The sequence below is a fragment of the Strix uralensis genome, chromosome 11 (assembly GCF_047716275.1).
Source record: "Strix uralensis isolate ZFMK-TIS-50842 chromosome 11, bStrUra1, whole genome shotgun sequence".
Lineage (NCBI taxonomy): Eukaryota > Metazoa > Chordata > Aves > Strigiformes > Strigidae > Strix > Strix uralensis.
In genome coordinates, this window is record NC_133982.1 from 18054036 (window position 1) to 18066656 (window position 12621).

The following is a 12621-nucleotide window of genomic DNA, read 5'->3' on the forward strand; positions in this document are numbered from 1 at the left end:
GAAAAAGTACGTATGTGAGAGAAAGTCATGGACAGACTACTGATGAATTTTCAAGGCACTGTCAGATGATATGATACCAGTTAACCTGTTGCAAATACTGGGAGCATGGGGAGGAAAGGTGCTTTCTTGAATAAAGCACTCAATTGTCACCAACGTAAGGTAATTGCCTTCTTTCCTTATAGTGCCCCAGAATCCCTACATGACTTTGAACAGTTGCCTAGTTCCGTTCCTCATCTGCCAAGTAGGAGGCTTAAATATCCTGGAGCAGCACTTGTTTTCCTTTAGGAATTAACACGTTGGGGTGTTTAGGTTTTTTGGTTTTGTATTGTTTTGTAATTTAAAAAAATAGCATTGCCCATGGTTTTTGTTAGCTCTACTTTCAAAAGCTGGCCCTCTGGACTGTCACTTCCAAGAGACTCTTCTTCATCTTCATCAGAACTGTCTGCAGTCCTTAGAGACACTCCTGACCCCATCACTGTGAAACAATGCAGATTCCTCCAAAGCGTACAGTTCTGCCCTGGCATATCATTCACTCAGCTTCTTTAGTTCTGTTTGCAAAGACTCTGTGGAACAAGGTGAAAGATTGCTCAGTGTCTGCAAAGAGAGGGATAATCTGTTGATGATAGTCCAGGTCCATCCCAGAACCTAAAAATAGGTCCCTAGCATGTCACATGGTAATGAATGAGACAGAAAACCAATGTACTACTCAACTTTATTGAAAAGCAAGAACTCTGCAAAGAATAGCATGTTCCTATATGGTTTGTCTGCATAGGGGGAAAATATCCTCATTTCTCTTTCTCTTTTTGTTCATCTTTTGTTCCTAACATGACCACCCTTCACAATTATGGCCCACATAATAAAAGTATAGCCTGTCCTTGTGCTATTCAAGAAGCAGTCTGGCAAAACTGGGCTTTCTGGTACCCTGTACCACCTTCAGTCTTGTACAGCAATGCAGAACAGGTAGAACAGCATCCAACAGATATGGAAGCATTCCCTATCCAACTAGTACCTCTCTGTATGTGTGCAGTTTTTGGGGAGGTGGGAAGTTAAAGCCACCGCTGTCCCCATCCTGGATAGTTTGCAATTTGTTGTCATAAAACATGAGGTAGCAGTGTGTGGGATAGAGTGGCCAAGCAAAGTAGCTAGCTGAGGTTGGCAAACGCAACACTAATATATTTTCTTTGGCTCTTCCAACACATGATGAGCTTGCCATATACTGAGGATGAAGTCATTCATGAGAGATGATTAGGGAAGGGAGAAAGGATGCTGAAGGAGGAGCAGAGAAGGAGAAGTTGGGGAGGGAGACAAGGGTGGAGGGAAAGGACAGTTGTGGAAATACTGTGAGGGAAAGGTGTGGAAATGAGTGTCAGACAAATAGCTAGTCAGCGCATCAGAAAGGAGGAGGAAACCCTTCCCCATAGTAGAACTGGAGAATTCATAATCTAAATAAATGTTTTGCTGGAGAACCTGACCACAAATTTTTGCTTGCTAAATCCCCAGTTCTCCTATGAACAGGTTGTTCAGGATTCTTTCTCCAGCAGATCAGAGGGAGAAGGTATTCCATCTTCCCATTCACTCCATTCCTTGAACAGTGTTGCCTGTAACGTATGTATCTTTAACCAGGGAAAGAGTCCATTTGAATTATTAAAACAATAACCACTTCTTTGCTTCTGTACAAAGAAGTTTGCTCAGCCAAAACACCAGCTGAGTTCAGCAAAAGATTTGTGAGGGGATTCAAAGCAAGCTAGGCCTTGTTTCCTCACCACGTGGCCAAAGTACCAGATGTAATGAGGACAGACGTTCAGAGCAAGGCACACCTCTCCAAGGGCAAGAAGGGGGTAGAGGTTTCCATTAGCTTTCTTCTTGTTATCATTCCTTTGTATTGGCATCCTTTGACCTCAACAACCCCTCCTTCTTTCTCATCCTTTTATCTCTCCCATCCTTTTATCTTCTGTCTCTAACTCCATCCTCTCTCATCTTTCTTTCTAGAAATTCCTGCTAGCCTATTTTTTTCTTGCATCTTCAGCCTTTTCAGCTTGCTTAATCCTCTTGAAATCTTCTGGCCCAAACTCCCATCCCCTCCACTTCATTTGTTTTGCATGCCATACCTGCTGCTTAGAGATCTCTGGGGCATGAGAAAACCTGCCTTATTCCCTACTGTCCTAGTTGTCTAAATAGCCAGTTCCCCAGCATGTGTCCGCATACTTTCATTCACAGGGGCTGAAAGGACAGTAACCTTTAGAGCTGGCCCAAGCTAAAATTAAGGCTGCAGACACCAGGCACCAAATGTTTCATTCAGCTCCCTGGTTTATCCTCTAGAGCCTCCAAATGGTTTCTATTAGTATTCTGAGGGAGAGCTCACTGATGGAATTAGTGAGAAACCAGACTGTCAATTTATTTATACCCAGCCTTAGGGCATAACCATTGTGCATGTGTAAAGCTATTGAGATGCAGAGAATATTCTGTAAGTGTATCTGTATATGTATTGACTGGAAGTGAGTTTTCAGGGAAAAGCTGTTGCCCAAAATATTGAACAGTGACCAAAAGGAGGAGAGGCCACTGAAGTGGCCATGATGCATGCCAAAGATCCCTTTTAGGAAACAATTGATCCTTCTAAAATTTTCAGTCTACTTGTGTTTATAAGTATCTTCCAACTCTAATTTTATTGTAGCTCTAGTTACCTTTGTGGATAAATTTCTAATTTAACTTCTGGAGTCCTTCCACCTTCTTCAACAATATCTGTGTTATGAAACTATTGCTGCCTTTGGCTGCAGGAGTATTTAAAGCATATGAGTAATGAATAACAAAGTTTTTCCATTGCATTGTCATTTAGCCTGTGAATTATTTTGAGGGCAACTTGAGAGATACTGGAAACATTTAGTTGTGGATATTTATTTGACACATCAGTGCTGAGTATGAAGGAACTGTTTTTCCGGTATGATTTGATCAATTTTGTTTAGGAAAATTTGTATTGACAACATCCTGGCCAAACAATATGTCAAGGAATAGCTTTTTTTCCCACCCTCCAGTTTCCTATTACAGTGACAGTGTCAATTAAGAGATGCAGGTGAGCTTCCTACTGTCCCAGCATTTATGCTAGCAACAGTTTCGGCAGAAAAAGACAAGAAATGAATTGGTTTAACTAGACCAAGAGTTAGTAGACTAAGTGTCTGTTTCATTCATCTGATTGGTCCTGTTGCCTACCTCTAGAATTTGTTTCTTCCCATGAAAAATAAATATATCTAAAACTTGGACTGCTATTAGGCATCATCTTCTCCCATGCTGTCTGTGGCAGTATGAAAATGTGAAAAGGGATTAGGAAAAGTTGTTTAGCTCCATTATTCTCTGTAATAGCCAGGAAACAATTAACCTGTTATCCCTTAACATGATGCCTGCAAAAGACTGCATGACAGGGCCCGTGGGACCAATTTGTATTGCTCTGTGGAGTGTGATACATCAAGCTGATGCTGGTACAGACTGGTACTTTTATGTAACAGAGAACAGAAACTGTGCAGAAATGTGAGCTGGTCATCAAAGTAGGATAGTTCTGTTAGCATGTTTCTGAGGCTGGACTAATTAGGACTGATGAGCTTGTCTGCAGCTTTCTGGTGCAGAGATACTGTTTCCTGCTTCAGAATTTGCTTAGATTCTGCTGGTTCGGAAGACTTTGCACTATGCTCCACTGCTCACGCAGACATGTCCAAAGGAGGACAGAGCTGTAAAGCATTGTGCTAGAGAGAAGATGGGGTTACTGAGAATCCAGACTGGCAGTACACTGCAGGGGAGGAGCAGTCAGGCAGAGCAGCTTTCTCCTGTACATCTGTGGCAAACGAACCGTACGCTGTCACTATATGTAAAAGCAAGACAGCTTCACTGCCATGGAGGTGTGCTTCCTACCAGCTTCTTAACCAAACCAAGGTGCACCACTTCTACTGTTCTCTTTTTGCTTTCTTGCATTTCTTGTAGAATATTTTCACGACTCTTGAGTTCTAAGCACAATCTCAAAAATTTTACAATTGTGTGTGCTGCACAGCTACAAGGGAAATGCCTGGAGACCAGGCTTCCCTTTCAGCAGTGCAAGTGGGACCGATTATTAACCACTACACCAACTCTTGGCATTGCTGGCAGATGCCATCAATAACATTAGTTTGATATGTCAATTCTGTCAATAGCTTCACTTTAATGGTAGGCATGCTATGCACCTCCAGCTCCACCGTCTGCTGAGAGATGAGGAAAGAGAGGGAGAGAATTATCTGAGTTAAAAAAATAAAAGTCTGTCTGTGTTTGAAGTGAATAAAGTATGTTAACAAGTAATCCTCTAGCTGAGGTTTCCAGCTGTTACTCCTGAGCTGTCTGGTATCAAAGCAATACGGTTCCATCGTACAGCAGCTAACTTCAGTGCATGAGCAATTACTGTGTGAGGGTTCTGAGGTATATTATAGTTTTATTATTATTATTTCACTGCTCATAGTTTCTTAAGGCCTCTTCATATCCTGAATAAAGCTCCAGGGAATCATAAAGCCACAGGCTGAGTTTTAGCACAGTCACTATTCGCATCTCCTGGATTGATAGGTATTTAGTATGTTGCCTTGATCTTGGAAGCAAGACCCTGAGATGCACCCCAGGGAAAGCCGTGAGATGTTCTTTGTATTTTTTGCCCCTGAGAAAATAACTCTTTTGCTGTGGAAATGACATATTTTTGCTCAGAAATGTCACCACGTCTGCCTGCTGATTGTAACTCTGCCACACTAAAATATCTTAAGTAAAATAATAAAACATTTAGGAATCTATGCAGAGGTGCTAAGCACACTCATTGTTTTGCGTTAATGACCCTTGGTTCCCATAAGCCTCTCCCTCTGTTTTCTTACTGTTATTAATTATTACTATAGTTCATTGTACCTGGATCTTGCTAGGCAAAGCTTGCAGTAGAGGTGAATAGGATGGAGAGAAGAAATGGTGTCAGAGATTTGCCCATTTTGTGATAAAAATACTTAAAGAGACTGTTCTGAGAGCAGAAGTCAGTTCTCCAGAAACCCTAAACCCTGCCTAGCACTGAGGCTGTGTTTTCTCATATTGTCTTGTGCTTTTCTGGGCAGGTTCTGTTCTTATCTAGTTGTCTGGCCATTCAGTATATGTTTGAGTTCTGTATTATTTTGTGTTACTCATGTTCATCATCATAATTACAGATTCATGTTTCACTCACAGAGTCTCGGGAAGGAAACAGAATTGCAACATCTTTACTGTAGGAAAATGTATTTGTTATCAGATAGGGTTTTGTAATGCCAGATGATACTTGTATCCGCTGGACCCACTAGAGGTGAAGTGGTGGTTTTCATCCTGTCCGTGTAGTTTGTGTCCTCTTAACAAAAATGCACAAAAAAAGCTTTGAAAGAGAGCTGCAGAAATTTATGTGAGAAATCTCTTCTTTCTTCCATCCACCTGCGTGTTGTTTGGCTCAGAAATAATCTTTCAGCTATACACAGCTACTCAGACCCAAGGATCCCAAGGCACTTTACAAATGCAACAACTTTATACAGAAAAAAACCAAACCATGAGATCAGAGCTCAGCCTCTTATCATGGATTACCAGAACATGTATGGCTTCATTACCGGTAAGACGTCCACTAACAAATACCTAGAAGAGGGTCAAGTGCAGGCCATGCTGGCATGGAGCTCGCACTGTGCATAAGGCTAGTGCCAGGACTGTGAGCATGGACTCCTGAGAGTTGCTAAGGAAACAGTCTTGGAAATGGAGCTGGAGCTCTGGTGAGAAGGTTGACTGCAGTGATGGTTTGTGCTGCAAAAGCGCATAGGGCTGATATTGGCAGAGGCAGCAATTGATTCAACCCCTGATGTGTTAGCATTAAGGAGTACACATGATGCAGTCACTAAATGCCAAAGATAAGGGATTTTGCAATTTCTTAGTTTCCTTTTGGTATATCTGAGCTTTGTTTGTCTCCTGCCCTCTCATCGTTTGCATGAAACTGCCATCAATTACATTGACTTATGCCTATGCAGGCTCTTGGTGTGTTTCTTCTTTGCTAGATCTTTATTTTTTTAATTAGCAAAAAAACCCACAGACTATTCATAATCAGGAATCTTCCAAGTGAGGATCCACAGCTTGGAGGAGTCCTCCCTTGAAAGATGATGCTGATAATCCAAACCCTGTTTGTGCTTCTCTGTCTCTGCTAGAGAGACATCAGCTTTTAATAGACTGAGAAATTACTTATACATGTTTGTTATTTTGCAGCTACTTTGCAACTGATTTTCTTAAAAAACAATTCATAACTTGTTAAAGATCTCTTGCCCCCTTCTCTCCCCCACCCCAGTTTCCTTTTTTATGTTTGCCACTGCCCAGTGTTTACAATCATAGGACCTATTTTTTTTCCCATTGCTTAGGGAGATGACTTGTCTACGAAGAGAAAGAAAAAATGAGTTCTAATGATTTGCAAAAGTGAGTTTAGAGTCAGATCCTCCTGGGGTCTGAGTCCAATTCTTACAATGACTACTTCTGCAAATGTAGTTGAGGTAGTTAAACTATTTGCCTCTGTTTCCCCATTTGTAAAATAGAGGCTATTTTAGAATAATTTCTGTAGACCAACTGCTGTCAATTAATTTACGAATGATTCTGTAGGGGAAATTTCCATATGTAGAAACATGAACGAACCCCTAATTCAGGATGGAAGAAGAAACGCTCAGAGTTGTCCTCCTGCAAAACAAGCCTGACCCTTTCTATGTACCTGTGAAGTGCACATTCAGCCCTGAAACTTTCTGCCTCTCTCCATCAGGGCCTGCAGCTGGGAACTCAAGAGCTGGAGGAAATGGGAAGCAAGTTTTGCCTTGGTTTGCTCATTCTGCACCTCAAATCCTTGCCCTGCAGCAAGAAGGTGATGGCTCAGGCAGCACTCTTGCTAGATCCGGAGGAGGAGATAACAGACAGGACACAAAGGTCAGTGATAGCAGTATTCAGAGGGTTCTCTTGTGGAACAAGTTGGTGCAGATATGTTTTGGGTTTAAATCTGCAGAAATGGACTTTCATTATGGCTGAGATTTGCATCTTGGGAACTGGAGTGCACTGAGAGTAATTGGAAATAAATACAGTTGACTCCCAAAGAAACTACTAAAACGGTGGTTCCATGCCCTGCAGCCATCCATGTGGATAAAAAAGGTGAAAGAACCTGATTTCTATTTTCCAGTGAATTTCTTTTTTCCTATCAAAACTGATTACTGGAGCATAAGGATGGTACTGCCCCAGAAAAATGTATCAGCAGGAAACACTTTTCTGCTCACTGGAGTGTCAGGTGGTGTTTTGTCCACCTCAGATCCTCCATGGAAGGAGGAAGACATTCTCTAAGAGCTTCAGGGCAGGGAACAAATATTGCAGATTAGAAAAAGACTTCGACGGCGTGATTTAGAAGCTGTAGGCCTGATTCTGCAAGGATACTCCCAGAAATTTCTCTTATCCTCACTGAATTGAGTCCTGAAGACATTTAAAGCATAAATTTGTGACTTTCTGATGCATAGGAAGAAGTCATCCCACTGATTATTTAAGAGGTGTCTTTCTAAATTACAAAATTATTTGCTTCCTATATTCAATAGGATGTATTTAAGTGAGGTTGCCTCATTATAAATATATGAGGAATTTAACCTGGATAAGTGTCAGAGTATGGGACTCTTAGCTTGAATTTGTGATGAAGCAGAAATACATATATTCTTTCTAGGCCACCACCACTTGTTAGTGCTATATGCAAGCACATATGCTTGCAATAATGTTTTTCCAAGACAAATGGAGAAAGAAAACTTAGTGATGTGATATGATTTGAAGCTCCCCAATGGCTTTGTCATCAAAGAGCTCTCTCAGCTTCATCAATGAAAATCAAGGTTTTCAGTTGCAGAAATGCTCCCATAATTTATAGCAGGCTTCCAGTCTTCCCCCTGCAGGAATACTTAACCGACATTACCACCACCTGTTCCTCATGCTGAAAACCATTCTTACAAGCTTGTTCGCAGTTTTTAATGTTTATGAGGGACAATGAAAAAAGAGGGCTGAGACGTTCCTTTGGATTAGCTGTGCTCACTTGTACATGTGAACATATAAATGAAGCAATTAAGGCGTATGCTAAACACCATCCATGTTGTGGACAGCCATCCGACAAATCATTGGGAGAACTACTGAAGCCTGGCTGGGCGGATGGTTTTGAGATATAAATCAAACTCTTGCTTTTGAACTGGAGCTAGAAGGGCCTTTGCATGAAAATAACTTCTCTTATGGGAAGAAAAACATCGAAGCCTGACTAGCCTCAGACACTGAAAAAAAACCATCTGTTCGCAGTAACTCAGTGAGCATTTCCCCTGATCTTTGTAGTCTTCTGTTACTTCTTCCTTTAGTTGGTTTTATATTAATGGGAATTCATTTCATTTTCCTAATGTCGCATGGTTGTTAATCAGTACCAAAATAATAGTAAGAAGCTCTCTAATTACAAATATTTTTAAAGAAGTTAACAAAAAAAAAGTTCCCTTACTTTGTAAAACTCCCATATTGTTCCAGATGTGTCCATGGTAGCTGAAAGCAAAGCCTTCTACCACTTCAAGTCTGCCCAGCATTAGTGAGCACCTCCATGGCATCCAGGGATGCAATGTCATGCTAAAAGTCAATGTGACAGTTACTTGTTCATTTTCACTCCACTGAGTATAATTACAAATCTATGGAATTTTAGTGGCTTAGGTGAAATTTGTTAACATTTGCAGACCAGGTAAACAGCTGAATTGTTTAATCCCACCTAGATATGTCATATTGCAGGAGCTTGTTGGAGAAGGTTGGGGGAAGGGGGAGATGCAGGGACCAACGGATTTGCTAGCATATTCTTTTTAAAAAATAAATAATTCATGGAAAATGATTGTGCAGTATGTTGATTCTGATTCAGAAAATTAATACTTCGCTCCTGGGTTTCTGTGAATCTAGCCAAGAGAATTGCATGATTTGATTTTAGTGGGAATAGGAACTCTACTGGAACCAATGGAAGAATGCAGAATACAGAGAGCACACTGATGCGGGCAGGAGGGCAGCTATTTCTACACCTTGCTCTCAACTCACAGACTTTGAAAAAAAAATAATTCTCCATCAGAACATTTCTCTGGAGGAAGCTGAGGGGTGTACCACTCAGTCTCATTTTACTCTGTAAAGATTAAGTCTAATCTAGCTCTTTTGGGTAACACAAGAAGGTCACCAGAACCTTGCAGTTTACTGCTGGTATGTCATTACATCAATGGAAATTATACTCTGCTTCTTCCTAGACTAGACCCATCTTTACGGGTTTAAGGAGAACGAAACGTTTGTAGTTTAAAACTAGCTCTGTTGTCTTATGTGGTTATCGCAAAAATGTACAGCATCCTTGAATGCTTTCTATACTCTCTGCTTCTGAAAGTGTGAGTAGATGTGAATGAAAATACACCAATTTTTGTCAAAACCTTTACCAAAGCAGAGTCAGACTTGGGGATCCTTCAGGTGCAACACAGGATAAGTCTGAGCGGTTACCTTGTGCAATTTTTTTTCTTAGTCTGAGCAGTTACCTTGTGCAATTTTTTTTCTTATATGTTTTACATTCTGAACAGTGGTGACTTTAAACAGCTTGCAAGCTATCCCTATTCCAGAAGTCTGCACTGTCCTGGTTCTGGGAAATGATATTCACAACAGACAATTAGTGGGAAGCAATGGCTCTGACTGTAGTTAATGTTTTCTGGCAGAGGAAAAGTGTGTCCCAGACTGTCCTGCTGACATGTCTAGAAGAAGGTAGAAATATGGGTGATTCTTATCAGAGCAGTATTCACCAGTATCAAAAGAAAAGAATTAGTATTGTTCAACCTTGATGAAAATGCAAGCTTTATTTAGTTGTTAGGGTTTTGTTTTGCAGAAAGCAAGCTGAAATTAAGCTGTGAGCAGTGTGATGCATTGCAGTGCTCATATTAAATAAGTCTATCTCAATCTAATGTGTTTTCTAAGTATGAGTTTCTGAGTGCCCATCTCTGTAGTACTCTGGGTGACAGGTGAAGGCACGGAACAAGAAATTAATCCAGCACTGGGTATAGATGACTCCCAGATGAAATATCTCATTGCAAAGGTACATGGATCAAAGGCTGTGGAGCCAGAGGTCTCTTCTGTTGTGAAAACCCTGTAGTTCATGTCCTCCATTTGTCTCTCTTTGCCCCAGTGTCTGGTGCCTGTGGCTTTGACTTGGCATCTCAGCATCTTCTTCCGACAGCAAACGTTTTCACCTGTCAAGGTTTATAACTGTATGTGTCTTTTAATTTTCCTTTTCAGGCTGTCTCGGCTCTGGGTATTTTGCAGCCTTATTCTTTCACCACTGCTGTGAAGGGGATGAAGGAGCAGGCTGGACCCTGCCTGCTTCCCTGGAATAAACTATTTGCTATGCACTTTATATAGTTCTGTCAGAATCAGTGGTTAGCAAATTGGAGCAAGGTAATAGCTGTCAGGGAAGTGACTGGTCTAATAGAGGCATCCTGTGTGAATGGGGGATTTCTCACATCAGATCAGGTCCATTGTGTTCAGTGTACTGTCTCCAATGAGTCAAAGAAAGGTGGAAGAAACCTTTAGCACACCTAACTAAATATGGTTTGGTACACAGGCAAGAATTTCTTCCTGTCCCCAGGCCACAGTCTATCTCTCCCCTAAAGCATGAACTGTAAACAGAGTCATTTATAAGCATGAGTGGCATAGCTGTTGGAAAAAGTTTTCAGCAGAGGCAGAATAGCGAAATATCTGCATCTGAACTTTGATCAGTGGGGCTGTACTGCTGGTAGGACAGTAGTGTATTTCCCCTAAAACCAGGAAATCCTTGAACATCATAAAGTTGGCCTAACAGCACTGTGTCACTGGTCCTCAACATATCTATATGGCAGTTGTCTCCCAAACATGCAAAAAAGTGGAGAAAATATAAAATGCAGTACACACATAAGATACTTCAGAGCTACAACGTGTGATGGTGAGGAATCGGGGTTAAATTGCTCCAGGTATTAGCCAGTGTCTTAATTAGCAACCTGTGCTCCTTCCACACTTCATATTCATGATCACGCTTATTCAGGCATTGTCCCACTCACCTTGCACAAGACCTGTTTAGGCACTTCCATTGTTTCTGGCTTTTCTTTTTACAAGTGGTATTTAGGTGTTTTTCTGCACCAAATTAGCCCTTTTTCCACCATCATGGAATAGGGTTGGTCTTATGGACCATTCTGCCAAGGTCAAAAGCCAAATATGTGGAGAATTTTCTGGGCTTTGCAGCCACCTTCAAAAAGCAAAGCAATGTGTCAGGTGCTTATACAGGCACTTTATTCCGCCCTCTCTCAAACTTGGCTTCACAAGCCATTGCCCTGCTATTGCCATGCCCCAGGAAGAATCACTAATTCTGCTTTTCCAGCCTCCTGCCGTGCCTTGTAGTCAATTCTGGCATTCAGAATCTCTCTGCTGGGAAAATGAAATGCCAGCTTGTACTTTGGACATCATGTTTTTTGATATGTTTCATGCCTCATTTGCTGTAAAAGCAATTAGGTTTTAAGTCAACACTGTCCAGGTAGCTTCACATTTTTTGTGACAAAGAGGATGGGAAGTGACTGTTTGTTCACTTAAAGCAGGTTTGAGAGAGAGAGAAAGCAAGAGCAACCCCCGCTATAGATAACCTCCTCTTCTTCCTCATGGCTTGAACTGATGGCCCATTCCTTCCTTTTCTTTTTCTCTGCCCTCCAGGTTGTGCTAGAAAATGTTTTGCATACACTGCAGCAATTGTAGCCATTTGTTCATGAGATACATCTTATATGTTGAGACAGGTTTTTGTGAAGTCATTATGCATTTTCTGCTGACTCAGATATTATTAATCTCCTGTGTTTCTTCATCATTTCTTACCTTTCTTGAGCAGAGCCAAATCTGTCCCCACCCCAGATGGTAAATATGTCTAGCTCTGTTATTAATCAAAAGCAGAAGGCTTAATCACTGCTCTGGTCCTTTGTCTAGATGTAATCTGTTCATCTTCCATACACTGAGCAGAGTTAGACTGGTCAGCATATGGATGACAAATCCAAGAATGACAAGAAGGATTTTCAGATCATTTGGATCTGTGCTTGTTCTTCTTCTATATCATATTGATGCACTATCATGATCCTGGATAGTATTGAACTGTTGGATTTCCCATCTTTTCACTACAATACACCTTCCCCTGATTATGGCTGTTCAAGCATTTCCACTCATCTTTTAAGCTATGTGGCCAAAATGTGATTCAGATCAAACTAAAGTGAATTTGGGGAGATGAAGCAGACAAAGATGAAAGTTCAAGCACAAAATAATGCAGATGGAGCGGTCATTAAGACACTGGATGCTTCATTTGGGGCATCTTTAGTGCATCTTTGAATAGCAGAAATGTAGCATTATATTTGTGTGCAGTGATGGGAAATGGTTCCCTCGCCTCATGGTCTGGGTCTTCCTATGCCTACAGGTGGATATGGGTGTCATTCCTTGACATCATATTTATTTTGATTATACAAACTGGAAGAAATTTCAGCCTGAAAGGTTTCAGTGTAACAGTGCTCCACCCTGCAAAATACCCCATCACCTCAC

General features: G+C 41.1%; 1 protein-coding gene across 1 annotated transcript in view; it reads left to right on the top strand.

Annotated features, from left to right (window-relative positions):
• The window catches only part of AGBL1 (AGBL carboxypeptidase 1), a 271692-nt gene that overhangs the window by 180001 nt on the left and 79070 nt on the right, over nt 1-12621 (top strand). The window contains exon 22 of the mRNA XM_074880012.1: nt 6788-6948. Within this exon, the coding sequence (XP_074736113.1) occupies nt 6788-6948 (161 nt within the window). The remainder of the gene's footprint in view (nt 1-6787; nt 6949-12621) is intronic.